Source organism: Xylocopa sonorina, chromosome 11, assembly GCF_050948175.1.
Source record: "Xylocopa sonorina isolate GNS202 chromosome 11, iyXylSono1_principal, whole genome shotgun sequence".
NCBI classification, from domain to species: domain Eukaryota; kingdom Metazoa; phylum Arthropoda; class Insecta; order Hymenoptera; family Apidae; genus Xylocopa; species Xylocopa sonorina.
In genome coordinates, this window is record NC_135203.1 from 11,323,871 (window position 1) to 11,340,378 (window position 16,508).

Below are 16,508 nucleotides of genomic sequence, written 5' to 3' on the forward strand. Positions count from 1 at the left end.
TGCTCCTACAAAAGGCACTTTCTTTTTCGACTGGCCTGCTACGGACCTACGACACCAACCGATTTGTATCACACAATTCGATCATTATAAACACCAGCAAAATCTCAATCTTCTCTCTTATATTTTGGCAAGAGCCCTCGGCAAATCATTATTTAGGAATTTATCTTTGATAAATGTCGCATGTACGTTTTTCGATCGATGTTAGTATCTTACTTACAAAAGTATATTACACATAATTTACATATCTCTAACTTTTAATTATAATAGACGTCATCTTTGGTATAACTGACGAGCGCTCGTTGCGATTAGTTCTTTAGTAAAGCACAGTTTACTTAACTTGTACTTTACGTAACATTTATTTCACATCGGACAACGTATCATCGCGATACCTTAACACCTGTTAACAATTAAAATCAACTATCCGAATTATTCCAATACATCCTCGTATATATTTTTTAATTCGACACTTTTGTATTCTTTCCCCTTTTAGACAGAGATCGCTCACCGTATAAAAATACCGGCAGTCATTTACCGTATAAAAATCTTGTTCGTGGTCACAATTATTGCGATCATCGTACACACGAAATTCACTGACATCGATGGAGATTCACTCACAGAAAATAGAGCTCCGATTTTTATCGCGGACCATACAATGGTGCTCCAGGATGAGAATGATGAGGATGCGCAGGATAGTGAACAGAGTTCATGTGCGCAGTTGGTTGTCCGTGATGTCCGTGGTGTCCAGGATAAGTCCAAGGTCCAGTTGTGGTGGCACCGTAAAATTGATGATGCTCCTGGTTCGACATACTTGGGATTTGCACGGTAGGTATGGTGTTCACGTAACTTGATGGCAAAACGCTGGTGCTACCGGTAGCGGGTCTCTTCGCTGGATTCTGCATGCTGGAAACTGTAACCGTGTCGCACTCGTCTGACTCGCATTCACGGAAACCTTTTGCGAATGGATTGCTGGCAATCTTCAGCTGCGTGATGCGATGATTCTGATAAGCCGTGACCGCGGTGAATCGAGTCTCTGTAAAGGTGAACGTTTTGAAGTTCTCCGTACGAGGATCGGGAGCGGAACCAGGCGGCGATGGTGCCACCACTACGTGGCATCGAGGTTGGTACCGATGCATTGAGTTTAAGATTATCTGTAATATAAAAGCATATCGAAACGATTATTATCATTCTCTGTTTTTAGGGAGAGTCAATCTTTAAATGAACTTGTTGTTGGCTACATACTGTGCTCGTTGCCAAAATGTTATGAGAATATTTTCATGTTACTTTTAAACAACATTGCGATGTATCATAAGATAGCGAGAAAAGTACAAACATCTAAAGCTTTTTCACAATCATTTGGTATAATCATTATTGGTGGAGATACTAGTTGTATACTGGTAAAATGAAACGAAGAGGAAATAAAATAAAAAGCAAAAGGAACACGTGAGGGCCTTCCTTCTTTTAGAGGAAGGGCCTCCGCAGGGGGGCGGTCACAATGTTTGACAGCCACAAGAGACTCGGTGACTAATTAGTGTAAAAACTAACCCCGACCTACGCCGGTAATCCGACACCCTCGTCCTTCCTCTTGTACACACTTACAGGCATATGCTAGGGCATGTGTCTCGTTGTACACATAGGGAAAGGATCACGGGCGGAGCAGTGCAAGGAGGGAGGAAGAAGAGTCATCCTCGCAATGCAGATTGTGTATTTTCTATGCGACGATACTTTATTGGTATGTTTCCCGAAAAATTTTTTAAATTACTGAAATTTCAATGTTTTGTAACATTCATTATATTTCATCTCATTTAGAGGCGCTCGAAGACGTAAAGTCGCCAATTAAGAAACTAAAATCGTTGAGCGTTTCAACGTTGGATTCCAATTCTTTTTTTGTAAAACTCACTGGCACGTCTTTCCGAGCGCAATTAAAGGAACAAACCGTTCCGTAACGCGTGAAAAGAAACGGGCGCTCCCCACGAGTCAAAATTCTTTCCGCGCGTAAAGCGATAAATTTTCGAATGAAATCTAAAGGAAAGAATTTGTTGCGTTTTGAAGCCACGACAGTGTTCGCGAGAGAAATCCATCTAATCAAGTCCTGAATTTGTTACACAAAAGTTATTTTTATTGTATCGATGATTTGGACTGGTTTGCTTTCAGGGAGCTGAACACGTTGAGACAGATGAATCGTTAGAGAAATTTGTTGGTGAGTGAGACCGATTTGTATGTACAAAAATCAACGATATGTTCAACAACTACATGGTCGTGTAGAGTTTGAAGCAAATGGATTAGGATCAGTAGCAACCAAATGGAAATCAATCCTGATAGGATAAATCGTGACATTGCGCTCGGCGAATGTTACGGGTAGTTGGAAAGTTTCGCGCACTGTCCTCGTGCTGATTAGCAACTAAGGAATCAATCGGATGTAAATTTATTATTTGGTATGCCAATACGACTCAACGAATGAATCACTTTATTTGCAATGGTGCCTGACACGTTGAATTTGGCACGGATACATAGGGACGATTATTTTTGGCGCAACTGCAGGTGCATTAGGACACAATGAAGAAGAACGAAATCACAAGAGTTTCTCGAAGTTCGACATGCGAATTAGAGTAACAAATTGTTGTTTGAAGCAAATCTACTTTTCACATTTTGCGATTATTGGATGAGCTATATAATAAGATACTTTTTTTCGTGAATATCGTTCATACGGACGGGAATACGAATTTAAAAACGATCCAGCGTAACTATTCAAGCAGCTTCATACTTTTTTGAAGGCACATTTATAATTTCCAGCGCTATTAAAGCGGGGAACTCTTTCACGCTGGTAATTCTTTCGAAAGCCGTAAACATGTCCAAGACTCCACCAACTTTTCCCAGGCTTCCAGAGTTTCGTTTATATTACATATGTTTACGTTACTTTACGCGCGGTATAGTTTCTATTGCCGTACTTCGTGGCGACAGGAGAGCGAGATTAATAAGCCGCAGACAGGAGAAGATCTAAAGAGTGTACACAAAGTGGAAGCGTGCTTGGTGAAAATACGACGAAAGCTAATGATAGAGTTCCAATACCAGCAATTGCAATCGTAAGCCGATAGTATTCGAGTCTATGTATCAACGAGAGTGTGAAAAGTGGCTAGAACCTTTCTTTAATTTTCCCAATTTAATCGCAGCAACGTTTTCTTTAAATGTTCATTTACCGCGGCATGTGATCCCTACGGATAGACATAAAGTCATTGACTCGTTCGTTACGCGATAAAGCTTCATCTGCCAACAGAGCATAAATCTGAACAACGTGTTAAAACAATTATTGCTACTAATTACTCGTAAGACGATAATAGCTTCTAATGGAACCATGCTTCATTGTCGTACTATGTAGCCAGGTAAAACCATTCAATGCCGACGAGTTACTTTGTTCTTTTAACGTTCATTCAAACGTTACTATGAAACTGCTTGAAAAGTATACGTTTTAAGCTCCTGGAGAATGTTTAGCTGGAATCCGAATTTCAAGCCTCCTGTACATCAAAAGGATCAAACAAACTCAAATTGTTTTATGATCGAAGTCCATTGCGAAAGAGAAGAGGATCGCTGAAAGGAGAAAAAAAGTACGATGGGACGAATTAAGGGATGGATTGTCCCACAAAAATTTACCACGCGTCGGTCGCGCCGTTGTAATTTCTCACGGAAGACAGGCTCGTATCTCAGGTCAATTAAGGCGAACTCGCCCGTAAACGACAAACACGTGGAACGCGATACCGTCGCGGAGATTTTCCCTGCATCCCTCCGCTTCACTTTGTCGCGTAGGTGATTGCTCTTTTACGTTACGCTTAGAATGGATTACTCCGCTTTAAAATCAACTGTTTCGTTCACTTACGTGTCCGTTGTCATCGAGCTGATTGTTAGTAAGTTTCAGTTTGTCGAAGGAAACCGGTTGCTTCATCCAGTGAGCGCCACTCGCTGGGCTATCAGGGTGGACGTGAATTCGCGGGGGTGAAACTGGATCCGCGCGACCAGCAACTACCCAGGCGCTACTATGGAAAGCGTATCTGTACCTTTTGTCGTCACATGGTACGAAATCCATAACTAGTAGATAATCGATAGTGGGATCCAAGCCGAAAAATCGGCACTGCAAATCGAGAATTTTCCTCGTTTAGATATTCCTTTTTTTTACCAGGTTAAACTCAGACCGCTGAAAGTAACTGTTATAACAACACCTGAAAAGTGGGGAACATTCTTCTGCCAGCCTTAGTGACGATCATTTCTGTTCCCAATTGATGGAATTCTTCCCAGAGAGGTTTCGCCTCGAGAGCAGCTCCGGCGCCAACCAGAGCAGGATGAAGAGGTCTCTTTAAGCTGACTTCTTCCGTCGAATTCGTGCCATTCTCGCTCGGGTGATGATCTCCGTGATGATGATTGTTATTATTGCTGTCGTTGCGGGGTTCGACAGTTGTCGATGAAGAAATTGTCGGATTCGCGACGCGCGGGGTCAACGAGGTCTTCGGTAAATTTGGACTGCGGGACCGTTTTACTCTTCCCGCGGATTGCAAACACGCTGGATGATATTAAATCGGTATTAGAGAAAAAAATGTTGGATAATTTTAAACATATTGGAAATATATTAATTGGATGATGTTTGCCATTAGAAAGATACCTTCCATTTGTTGCATCGGGGATGGAACATTCGTAATGGGTTGAGTATGGTGATTCTGATGATGCGAGGCCCATTGCTGGTAGCAACAATCGGTGGACATATCGTGACGTTGCTCATGTTGTTGTTGCATCCTTTCTAGCTATTAAAACTGCATCAACGAAGATAGTTTCTTTTTGTAGTTTCGACTCCTGTATTTACTTGTCCGTTATTTTTTCCAATTTATAGGATTTCAGCACTATCCCTTTTTCTTTTTTTACTTATAATAATAAATTATCTTCTTTTTAATCACATAATATATAGATATATAATTGTTGTTAAATGTTTATTTTAATATCAGATATATTATATTATCACATAAAACTCTTTTAGCCGATCGATTGTAAAATTTGATCACAGTCACTAAATATTCCCGTAACGGGAACGAAACGCTCACAGCACGTTCAAGCCACTAGCGAACCTTTCTTTTGTTTCCAGTGTTTTCACGAGCCGAGCAACTGGTCCGCATAAAACAATCAGAGAACACGTGGTAAACGGAATACCGTTTGCGATGAAGACGATGAAACCGATGAGAAAAAAAAGAGAAAGAAATCGAGGAGCAAGGCTCGTAGAATGCTTATCTTTCGCGGCCGCTCATTAAGCGTTTCTTTGGCAATCAGCAAGGTTCGAGATCCTGAGCGAATATCAGAGGATGCCCGACATCGTCGACGGGCTCTCACACCTCTCGTCAACAGGACTTGTCCTCACCTCGAGATCCGGACGCTGACAAGGGCTTAAAGCCACGGCGTGAACGCGGTATCGGATGAATCAGAAAGAACTCCCCCGAGTCGACTACACCTCGTGGCTTGGCTTATCATCGAGGCATCACTCTCTGATGTATACCCTCTCTCTTTTCTACGGAAATCTCCTCCTCTCCTTTCTGCCGGTTTCCTCTCCCTGAGGTGAAACCGATCGAGTAACGTGGAGAGGAGGATCGAGAGGAAGGGAAAGTTTCCACGAGGAAGGAGGGGTTTGTCAAAGATCCTCCTACGCGGACACCCACGCTAGGCTAACTTGCGTTCACGGGATGCTAACTACGTCCTCTTCCTTTGAATCTGGTGCCAAAAGGCGGAGTCTTCGTGGATGGGAACAAACACTCACGGGGGTAGCACGATACGTTCTCAGGGACGAAGCTCGTCTCCCGTGTACCTCGTCGCTATACCACATCAGGGTTAATTGATTAAAATGAGGTGCTGATTCCCGCAGTATCTTGCCACGATCATACAAATTAATTTTCATTAAGCATCCAACGAACGTCGTTTATTTATCTCTCTGTACCTCTTTTGCGCGAGAATCAGGCCAACCCTTCCAAGCCCTTTCATTCTACTCATTTTTTATTCAAACAAGATGGTATAGATACGATATCGCGGGATAACAATACTCGACACTGTTAACTACAATTTCGAGTATACACATTATTGGTCCACTACTTTATGTTTTCTTTTTTTATAATATCAATTAATTTCAGGCGGAATTATCACTACTGAAGAAAAATGCAAAAAGAGTGTGGCTCAAAGGAACAAGTTTATTTCTTAAAAAAAGTTCTTCATTTCCTTCGGCATACACTGAATCATCCTACTACTTATGTATATAGAAGAATGTTGTAAGTATAAACAGTTATTCTAAAGACATTAACATTATTCCTTCCTGTAATTATTTACAATCGGTGATGGCGTAAGTCCTATTATTAATTTTTTAAACTTACGTCTGATTAAGAGTTTGCTTTATATAGATAAGTTGCTAGTACATAATAGTGCCGACAATATATTTGATTCTTATATTTGAATACATAAATACCTCCAGTCACACAAGTTCATGAACATATTAGTTTTAAATTGCCAGCATCAGCAAATCGTGTCTAATGAGATTCTACTTGTTACTTCAGTACGGACATGAACCCATGTTGATCTAAATCGCTAATATACCCTCTTATTACATAGTCAAAAAGTGTTTCGCATAAAAAGAATGATTTTTAAAAATAAATATTACGAATTTATTATTCGCAATAGTATCATTAATAGTATTAATGATTACGAAAATTTTATAATATCATTAATAGTATTAATGATTACGAAAATATCGTAAAAATATTGGAAAAGAATGATAGAATAATTACTAAACGTGGATGAGAACAAAACAGGATGCGTGATTGTTTTTTTTCTTTTTTTAATTTTATTCATAAAATAGAAATTAATATACAAGAGAGAAGTACAAGGGAGATAGACACGATGGGTGTTGTTTGTTGCGCTAATTTTTACAAAACAGTACTTTGATTCACTTTTGTATGCGATTCATAGTTGTGATATCACTGGAAAAAAATGTTATCTACACCGTGCATGAAGTATCTCAAAGAAAACGAACAAAACTGACAGTATAATATAAATGTGTATGTATATGTGTATATGTGATATTAGTAAAATTATCCTTGACAAATGGAACTGTTAATGTATAGAGTATAGACGATAAAATCCTTAGAAATCGGGGTTTCTTCTTACATTCCTTGTTTTTATGATCGTACATATACATATGCATAAATTCGCTACTTGCATTATACACATTTACAGCTTGTTTTTATAGTAGTTCAACCTTTATAAATCCTTTCTACTGTGATGATTAGTAATCACAATCACGTCAAATTCAGAAAAGTTTTACAAATACGATATATTATATGTATATCATGAATTCGTTCTGGGGACATGGGTATAAATAAGAGAAATATGTATATTTTTCCTTTTCTTCCTTTTATCGTTAAAAATGTTTACTGAAATTGATTTTTACTTAACAGTTAAGGAGAGAGCGTATATATATTTTGTTTTTTTATGCTATTTATAAAAATTTAATTATATAAAAGCACATTCTACAAAAACTTTACTTTACGAACGGTCGTATGTCATTTATAAATTTTGTGCAATTTACAGAAATATATATAACAAAGCGAAAATCATATATCACATTTGAAACACTTGTCGTTCAACATCACTATGCACTCGATATTACGTATATATTAATAATCTCATTGATCAACTATGTACGTATGCCAACGAAAGCAAATAATAGCATAATAAAATTGTCTCCTGCATTATATCAATTATATTATGCCACTTTTTTCGAATAATGATATTGTAAGTGATTTCTAGATTATTCATCCTACAAAAACATCAAGGAAAATGATAAGAATGAACTTGCGATGAAATTTTTTGCAGTGTTACAACGATATATTCTTCTAGTGAATTTTATAATAGCTGTCACGAATTTCTATTCTAATCTCGAGCAATCGAACTTAATATTAATTTCTTTATAGACGCCCATTTTAATAACATTGTTTCCTTTTTTTTTTTTGTTTTATTATTTTAAACTGTTCTATTAACGAAGAGCTTTTTCTTTTCACTTAATAAACCTATGCCCCTCCGGATTTCTTTCCTGCTTAATATGATGTAAATGGCTGAGCGAAGTTTATGATAAGTTCGAAAGTAATATGATAATAGCGTTGATAATAATAATAGCGATAATAGGAAAAATAATAACAATAACATCTTTTCTCTTACAAGAACTTAATGTCTTAAAAGGTGGTGGGTTTTAAAGGAGTTATTTAAAAGTTCCAAACGTTGCGTTCGAAAAAAAAAGGTAAGAAACAAATCTAAGGATTTCACTTTTTCTTGCTTTTGTTATTTCCACCACCTCGTGGGGGCGTTACTGGTCTATTCGCATTCAGACCACCGTATGTTAATTTTTTCTTATCAGCTGGCTTCAGAATTTGGAAACTACACATAAGAGTTTCGTCTACGGACATCATGGCCCCAGCATTATCGAATTCACCGCAATAGTTTGGTGCCGAGAATAGGGTAACTAATTGCCTCTTTGCAAAAAATTCATAGCCATCTTCTACCACCTAAAATTTTGTCACAAATTTTTTCTTAAGCCCCACTGTATTTATCAGACAATAGATTGCGGAATTATTGAGAACAAGAATAAGAGGTTAATTGAATAATATGTTAAAACTAAAGATGATATTGCATACCTGATGAGCACGACAAATGAGGTCGAAGTCATGCTTGTGTAAAAATTTTGCAACAACTTCAGCTCCAAATGTAAATGATACACCACGATCATTTTCTCCCCAACCCATTGTATCTTTATCTGGATCAGACCATAATAAGTCACATAATAAGCCTTGATCAGGTACGTCTGTTGGTCGCATAATACGTCTGATTTGTTCCATGTTTTGTAGATCTGGACTAAGACCACCATGACAACAAAATATTTTTTCGTCAACTATCGCCGCGACCGGTAAGCAGTTGAAACAATCAGTAAATGTTTTCCACAGTTTAATATTGTATCGACGTTTACCTAAGTGACATCAAAATATGCAGAAATTATTAACATTAGAATGTTTATATAACAAATAAACTATGGATGTTTAAGTAAATTCATAGTTTAATAATAATTCAAACTCGCATGTAATTCCTTACATTCATCATAAAATCCATATATCCTGTTAATAGATGCACATTCATGATTTCCACGCAGTAAAAAAAAGTTCTCAGGATATTTGATTTTATAAGCAAGTAGAAGACAAATTGTCTCTAGAGACTGTTTTCCTCTGTCCACATAATCTCCCAGGAAAAGATAGTTACTCTCTGGTGGAAATCCGCCATATTCAAATAATCGTAATAAATCATAATATTGCCCATGTATATCGCCTAAAACATAAAATTAATTTCTCTTACTGTTGGGAAGTTTTTTACACAAACACTAACATATACATTCATGGCATGAAATGAAATGAAGAAATAACATAAAAATAGCAATAAAATATAACATACCACATATTTTTAGCGGTGCTTCAAGTTCTAACAGAATAGGTTGTGATAAAAAAATTTCACGTGATTTCAGACAAAGTCCTTTTATTTCTCCTTCTGTCAACTGTACATTTTTCCCTGGCCTAGCTCCTCGCACTAAAAGAATAAATTGTCTGCTGTTAAGAAAAATAAGACTTTATTCTCTAATTTTTGCAGGTAAATATAACCAAATACTAGAATCTCCAGGCAATAATACTGCATAAAAGATAAACCATGTAATTAATATATCTACTATACATTCATCCGTTTCTATATAGCAAGACTTGTATTTCATTTATAATGATAATGTAGTTAAATATTCTATGATAAAGTATCTTAGGGAGAAAGATAAAGAGATAGATAAAAGACAGGAATAAAGATAAATGATACGTTGACTCAAAACTTTCTTTATATTAATACATTTAAAATACTTTAAAAAGTAAATGAATGGTATTAAAAAGCATAAAGTACAATATATCAATTGTTCGAGGTGAAGTCGGAAATATCCCGCAAAAATTGATTCTTATTATCCACCATTAATCTTGGTGCGTGTAAACAAACAATTGGTTCGTTTAGAATACCTATGATCGGTTATATTTAAAGAAAGTTGCGTAATCAATTAAAGAAAGAAGACAAAAAAAGAAGAAAGAAGGGGTAGGTGAAGGAGAAGCAATAAAACTGAAATACATGATATTTTCGCTAGCATATCCAACTTTGTATTAGGAAACAACAAGTGTGGAGGAAGTATAACAAAGAATGACGCGGATGACAGTTTCGTTCCATCGTACGTCCCCCCTCCCCCTCCTGCCCGCCCCGTGAGAAGGTGAACGAGCAGCTTTACCTTCCAAGAGTCGAGCTATGATGTTGTCAATATTCAGTTTGTCGGATTCAGCCATCGGGCCGGGATTTTGTGCGCGTCCCGGGCTTCACACGGAGCACCTTCTTTCGGGGATGACCTTTGATTTTCGTGGATTTCACTTGCGTAGCACACAGCACTCAGTTGCATTCGTGGTTTCGGACAATGTACCCGCAATGGCCGCTCAGACTACCGCGCACTCCACTCCCTTTTGCCCCTTCCTCGAATTCGAGCTGTTCCTATTCGATAAGGCTCGACCGGTCGATTTATCGAAAAGGAAACATCACTCCCTGATACTACTATAGGTATTAATTATTATAGAGTAAGTATGGTGAAATCCTAAAAATTGCTTTAAGTTAACTAATCGATTCATATAAAATAGTTGAATACATTAGAAAAAAATGAATAATTATTTTGATTCAATTTTTAAATATAAATAAAGCTATGCTCGACCCCGTACAGTATAGGGAAATTTTGTGGTGGAACGATCAATAATCAAATTCCCCAAATTGTTTAAAGTTATTTAATTTCTTTAACTTAATTTGCCTTAATAAATTCAGATAAACGTGATGCATTTAGAAATAATTTTGATTTAACATCTACTTTATTTAAAAATAAATAGACACGTAGATTTTATCCAATAGGAAACAATGATGGTAAACAGTTACAATTTTAAACACATCTATGAATTATCATGGATGTCTATCGCATAATATCACAGTGTTTGCTATTAAACAGGTCGGAGTTGGCGGTATTTGATAAAAGATCGTGAAATTTTATTTGCAAAACTGATCAAAAATGCCAGAAAACGTGGTAAATATAATATTTAGTTTTACAACCTTCCATTACTGTTATTTAATGCATTAATGAACGAGTTTGTCGTAATTCGTTCCAAATTTTACAATCGACATTGTAGGTTATATTGTCGCGTCCGTTTTGAAACAAAGCAAGATACACCAACCATACACTTTTATTTTATTTAAGAAGCATCTTATTTTTGTTAAATAAAATTGGTATAAGCAATACTTTCAGTCCTTTGACTTTTACATTTTCCTTATATTTTAAATAAGTAATTAGTTTATATTAATTTACAGCTAAATGGCGATCATGTCGATGTAAAGAGTGTTAACTGTGAAATTCAAGACAACGAAGAAGACAATAATGAAGCAGATGTACATTTTGAGCCAATAGTTTCTTTGCCATTAATAGAAGTATCTAACAATGAAGAGGATGAGGTTGAAATGATAAAAATGTACATATATTTTGTCAACAATTATTAATATATATAGACAAATACATATTAGAAGTTTTATCAGATATTTACGTTATTTTATTCACAGGCGAGCAAAATTGTACCGCTATGATTCTTCTAATAATCCTGCAGAATGGAAAGAACGTGGAACAGGAGAGGTGAAATTATTAAGACATAAAATAAAAAATACAGTGAGGGTGGTAATGCGTAGAGATAAAACACTTAAAATCTGTGCTAATCATTTTGTAACTCCTTGGATGGAATTAAAACCGAACTGTGGTAGCAATAGAGCGTGGGTATGGAGCGTGCTTGCTGATTATACAGATGAACAATTAAAGCCAGAATTACTTGCCATAAAATTTGCAAATGCAGAAAGTAAGTATAATGGTTGATGAATATAAATAAAAAATGTTTGAAATATCTATTGTGCTGTCAATATTACATTTTACTTCTTAGATGCAACTGTTTGGAAAGAAGCATTCGAAAAAGCAAAAAATATAGTGGGCTCTGAATGTGAAATATATGCTGGAAAAAATAATGCAGAAGCAAAGCATGTTGAGAGTGATAGTGAACCTTCTAGTGATGTAAGTTATAGTGAAAGTACTGATAATGAAGAACAAGCAAAGAAATTAGCAGAAAAAGATTTAAAAATTGAAAATGAAATTGAAAAGGTGGAAGCTTCTGAAAAGAAAACTAAGGGTGGAGAAAATGTGGACAAAGTATCTAAAGAACTTGAACAATTGCAAGTTAAGGATGAGGAGGAGAAAGAGTAAAGACCTATATCTCTATTGATAAGTGCACATTCCGACATAAACATACATACATATGCTTAAGTATCTGATCATTGAATTTAGTGTAGGAGAATATTTTAGCAACAATGTTAATCAGGTTAAATCAATTTTCAATTTACAATTAAGACAATATTTATATGACTGTTATATGTTATCTGTGATTTCTTAATGGGAAACATTTTAACATTTATACTGTAATAGAGACGCGTTAAATTCAACGAAAGAAATTAAAAAATAGAGTAGTCGTCTAATTTTAAACGAGAATTTACCCGATTGCTATTTAGTTAAATTCATTTAAAATTCGTTTTTATATAAATGAAACTATATAACAGATTTTCTTATGTTTCTATAGTTTTAAACAAAAATTTAGATATTAAAACCTATTTATATACCATTTTTATTTTAGAAATTCAAAACAATATTTTTTTCTTTTACATAGTTTACTTCTTTTCAACGTTTTATCACTCATATTGCTGTCCTAAACCACATGAAATGAATTGCAAAGTATCACAATTAAAGATCGATTCATATTCGATTTTAATATGACATTAATTTTACAAAAGTACACATAACAAGATTTATAATGCTGCATCTTTTTAATTTCTTCAGAGTTCATCTCTATGTGAGAAAGAATGAAGAATATTGCGTTTCTCTTCCATTGTGCGCTTCTTTTCATTTGATAATTTGCCTTTTAATATTCCTTCTATTCTTGTTTGTTCTGTTTGAACAAATACGTCTCCTCTTTCTAGCATTCTTTCCATAGTTTTCACATAGACTTTTGCAGCTGCGCGTTGTGCATCAGGTAATGTTTCTTCAAAGATTTTAGCTTTGTTTAATATTTCCTGTAAAATAAGAAATAATTATATGTCTACATGCTTTATACCCTTATATTAGTTTAACAAATTATGTTATTTATATCATAATACCTTTCTTTCTTTTTCTCCACTGGTCTTGAAATCCTCAGCAAGTCTGTCCAATTGTTCTACACAACCAGGTAATCCAAGATATACTCCTGATTTCATTCTAATAAATCGTTTGATATTATCCGCTGTAAAATCGGTGTCTTTCTCTGTAATGAATGGAATAGGTTCTGCTTTCCCTTGTAAAAATAAAAGAATAACTGGGAAAGCCTCAGACTTTATTTTATAGCGAGCGGCAAGTTCAGAATTGTCTTTGTTGCCATAATCTTTCACTCTTACTTCAGCTACCAAAAGATCATGGGAATCTTTTGTGGCTGCAGCTACTTGTGCGTATTGTTCGTGTTTTTCTCCATATGGAAATGCCACATCAAATTTAACAGCCGTAGCTTTGAATTTTGCTACTACCTAAATTTATAAATATTTCTTATATTAATTATTATCTGCAGATTGTTTATATAATGAGCATATATAATATTATGAATCTGTAGCAATGAATCTATAACAAATCTATAAAAGATGAATATGTGTATTATTAAGCGTACTGTAAATAATTTTATAATTTTCCGTGAAGTTTTCTATATTTTGTTTCGATTAACTCTACGATCCGATTAAGCGTCCCGTAACCATGGCAACATATCTAGTTCACCAGATACAGAAAACAAAAGAGTTTATATCAAATAAATTATTATTCTATAACTACTTTGTAATTCTATTTAAGATAAATATAACTAAGCGCAAAATCTGTACTTCTATGAAAAATTGTATGAAAACAACGAAGTACCTTATCAAAGGAATAAGAATCTAGAGAAACACATCCTTTGCAGTCTTCTGCAGCTGCAATTCCGATAGCAAAAAGAAATACTACAATTGACCGAAGCATGTTACAATTAATGAGAAACTACGGATAATTCTTGAAATGTCACTTTTCTTTTTGCTTACAACACAATAGTTTTATAAATATTTTATTATAAATTTTTAGTTTTTGGAATTAGGTAAATTCCTTCTACTTATTATATCTTTCAATAATAGTTTCAGTCTTATACATGTAAACGTAATTAAAAGCGGCCTCCTGCCACGTAAACAAGCAGCGCAATAATACCGGCTCTTCTCTTTCAGTTGTCACTTGCTACTAACCTCACACATTACAGCACGAATAGTACGATGAAGTACAAGTCAAATAGATACTGCGCTTTGATGCCGACGAATCAGAGAAGACCACGCAATCGTATGTTACAGGATGTACATTTAATCTTAGCGATTTAGACATACCGCATAATGTTAAACAAACGAAGCTAACCAATGAAAAATGATATCACTAAGTAGAGCCACTTCCTATTGGACAAGTGCCGGCTCAATTTAAGTTAATGTCACACGAGGTAACAAAATTTAAGTGACTTTTTTATGTTTACGTCACAATATTTAAACGCGCAAGTGTAGCTTGTAACGGTCATAGCCATAAAAAATTTTGAAGCTTCCCGTTTATACAAAATGGAAAATTGATTATTGTTATCGTCATACATTATTCATTAGCGAACAGGTAAGCATATTTATTCAATAATTGTTATTTTTAATGTAATGTAGATTTAAAATATGTTAATTAAAGAACGAAAATTTTTAATCTATAAGATTGTTGGAATATACGGATATTGTACTCTACTGTATTATATATACTGCAACTGATAGCCTTACAAGTTGTATCAATACATAGAGGTATTGTTGTTTTATTATTGTAAATGCACTTGTGAGATACGAGGCAGTATTAACGTCCGAGAAGTAAGTATAAGTTTAAGGGATGCTTAAAATAATGTTATTTTTCTGTGAAATTTTTGGGTTGCAAAACTAATTATTTTTCATGTAAATTTCACCGCAGAGTCAAGCTCGATCTTATATCCGATTGAAGCAAAATCACAGCACGCAATCGATTTGAGGCCAATTACTGAATGAGGAAGACATATTTTCATTCCGTTAACGAGGAATGCGAATAATACAGAGGTATAAAAACTGCTTAAATTGAAAGATGTGTGTTATGGATGTCTATACGGCAAAAAAGTAAAATGAGTCGGCGTTTAAGTGATTACAAAGGCATAGGTTGGAGTCGAACGAAGGCAGAACGTATGGGGTGTAGAAGGAAGAGCGGGTAAGGGAGGGTGTTAGTCACTAGAGAACAGGTATCCGCCGTAGGCGTCGTACGTTCATTGATAAGCGTATAACGCCCCTTGCCTTAGACTGGTGACGTCATACAATCGCATGGACGCTTGCGCTTCTGTCAGGGCCGTGTCTATCGCGCGGTTCTTGCCCCCACATTTTTTTTTATTCAAACTTCGATACATACGTAAGTCAGTTACGACTGACATGCAATAAAACAGTAATTCGAGATTTAACTGTAGATCACATCAAGCGATATAAATTTACATATAATTTTCACAGATTACTATCATTATATATGCGAATACGAAACAGCTTATAACAAAAATTTTAACAACGACAGTACAGTTATTATACGTAAATCATGTTACAAATATAATAATGTTTGACAGGTATTCTTCTGAAATCTTCGGAACGTTACAAGTATCCAATCAGAAGGATAATGGAGAAGTGAATCATAATATGGGAAAAAGTTGGTAATTAACGACCCACAAAAATTCTCATACGTTTTACAATCTTTACGATAATACAAAAGTTTAATTTCTTTTCTCTGTTTTTTACCGTCCACTCTAGATGATGTTTGTTCCGTTAAAAAATAAAACGAAACGAAAGACAGATAGATGGAGTAGCAAGTGGAGAGAGAAAATAGATTCAGATGGGCGGAGTGTAGATGGTGGACATAGACACACTAGGTAAGTGGATGGAAAAAGAGACAGAAAACAGAGTAGGGGATAGTAGTTGGGAGGGGAAAGTGCGATAAAGAGGGTGCAAAGAGGCAGAGAGGAAAAAGAGGACGAAGGACAGTTGAAGGAGTAAAAGGAGAGGGAGAGATCGGTGGATCGTCTCGCGCGTATTGATTGGTCTTTTGTGAAAGCTACACCCCCATGTAGCCACGAGACGAATCATTCTGTAGTCACTAGACTTCCAGGGTGTATCGCGCAATCTTAAGCTAGCTGTTACGATACGCCATGTTTGATTTCGCACGATCTAGACCGTACTTGAAAAAATTGTTCATCGTTCAATCT

At 35.6% G+C, this 16,508-nt stretch overlaps 4 protein-coding genes and 1 long non-coding RNA gene across 6 annotated transcripts; 2 read left to right on the plus strand and 3 right to left on the minus strand.

The window, feature by feature from the left end:
- Nucleotides 1-178: 178 nt before the first annotated feature.
- On the minus strand, nt 179-5,518 carry LOC143428804 (T-box transcription factor TBX10). Its single transcript, XM_076903941.1, has 5 exons — nt 5,390-5,518; nt 4,646-4,793; nt 4,209-4,546; nt 3,869-4,120; nt 179-1,148 (listed from the first exon to the last, which is right to left on the minus strand). The coding sequence occupies exons 2-5, from the start codon at nt 4,773-4,775 to the stop codon at nt 636-638; spliced, it is 1,233 nt and encodes a 410-aa protein (XP_076760056.1). The 5' UTR covers nt 4,776-4,793; nt 5,390-5,518; the 3' UTR covers nt 179-635.
- Nucleotides 1,313-2,659, plus strand: LOC143428805 (uncharacterized). The gene is made up of 2 exons (XR_013102476.1): nt 1,313-1,729; nt 2,152-2,659. It is a non-coding gene; the product is annotated as an uncharacterized LOC143428805 (long non-coding RNA).
- Nucleotides 5,519-6,830: 1,312 nt separating the features above from the next.
- Nucleotides 6,831-10,595, minus strand: LOC143429461 (serine/threonine-protein phosphatase PP1-gamma catalytic subunit B). The gene is made up of 5 exons (XM_076905163.1): nt 10,361-10,595; nt 9,505-9,636; nt 9,151-9,381; nt 8,700-9,028; nt 6,831-8,570 (listed from the first exon to the last, which is right to left on the minus strand). Exons 1-5 carry the CDS (start codon nt 10,413-10,415, stop codon nt 8,328-8,330), a joined length of 990 nt encoding a protein of 329 aa, XP_076761278.1. The 5' UTR covers nt 10,416-10,595; the 3' UTR covers nt 6,831-8,327.
- A 345-nt stretch (nt 10,596-10,940) lies between these two features.
- Nucleotides 10,941-12,846, plus strand: LOC143429339 (ran-specific GTPase-activating protein). Of its 2 annotated transcripts, XM_076904903.1 has the most exons (5): nt 10,941-11,188; nt 11,470-11,627; nt 11,716-12,002; nt 12,084-12,211; nt 12,299-12,846. In XM_076904903.1, the coding sequence occupies exons 1-5, from the start codon at nt 11,174-11,176 to the stop codon at nt 12,398-12,400; spliced, it is 690 nt and encodes a 229-aa protein (XP_076761018.1). In that variant the 5' UTR covers nt 10,941-11,173; the 3' UTR covers nt 12,401-12,846. The 2 variants fall into 2 exon arrangements, with proteins under 2 accessions (XP_076761018.1, XP_076761017.1); XM_076904902.1 differs by having other exon boundaries at nt 10,944-11,188; nt 12,084-12,846.
- Nucleotides 12,847-12,933: 87 nt separating this feature from the next.
- On the minus strand, nt 12,934-14,483 carry Wbl (endoplasmic reticulum protein 29-like protein wbl). Its single transcript, XM_076904904.1, has 3 exons — nt 14,120-14,483; nt 13,345-13,743; nt 12,934-13,260 (listed from the first exon to the last, which is right to left on the minus strand). Exons 1-3 carry the CDS (start codon nt 14,216-14,218, stop codon nt 13,024-13,026), a joined length of 735 nt encoding a protein of 244 aa, XP_076761019.1. The 5' UTR covers nt 14,219-14,483; the 3' UTR covers nt 12,934-13,023.
- Nucleotides 14,484-16,508: the final 2,025 nt, after the last annotated feature.

Coding starts and splice junctions, on each gene's coding strand:
- LOC143428804 (XM_076903941.1), bottom strand. CDS start 4,775: ATGCAACAACAACATGAGCAACGTCACGATATGTCCACCGATTGTTGC. Junction 4,547..4,645: donor CCCGATGCAACAAATGGAAG/GTATCTTTCTAA, acceptor AATATCATCCAG/CGTGTTTGCAATCCGCGGGA. Junction 4,121..4,208: donor GAATGTTCCCCACTTTTCAG/GTGTTGTTATAA, acceptor CTCGATTTGCAG/TGCCGATTTTTCGGCTTGGA.
- LOC143429461 (XM_076905163.1), bottom strand. CDS start 10,415: ATGGCTGAATCCGACAAACTGAATATTGACAACATCATAGCTCGACTC. Junction 9,382..9,504: donor AGCACCGCTAAAAATATGTG/GTATGTTATATT, acceptor TTTATGTTTTAG/GCGATATACATGGGCAATAT. Junction 9,029..9,150: donor ATATGGATTTTATGATGAAT/GTAAGGAATTAC, acceptor GATGTCACTTAG/GTAAACGTCGATACAATATT.
- LOC143429339 (XM_076904902.1), top strand. Junction 11,628..11,715: donor GAGGTTGAAATGATAAAAAT/GTACATATATTT, acceptor TTTTATTCACAG/GCGAGCAAAATTGTACCGCT. Junction 12,003..12,083: donor AAAATTTGCAAATGCAGAAA/GTAAGTATAATG, acceptor TTTACTTCTTAG/ATGCAACTGTTTGGAAAGAA.
- Wbl (XM_076904904.1), bottom strand. CDS start 14,218: ATGCTTCGGTCAATTGTAGTATTTCTTTTTGCTATCGGAATTGCAGCT. Junction 13,744..14,119: donor ATTCTTATTCCTTTGATAAG/GTACTTCGTTGT, acceptor TTATAAATTTAG/GTAGTAGCAAAATTCAAAGC. Junction 13,261..13,344: donor GTGGAGAAAAAGAAAGAAAG/GTATTATGATAT, acceptor CTTATTTTACAG/GAAATATTAAACAAAGCTAA.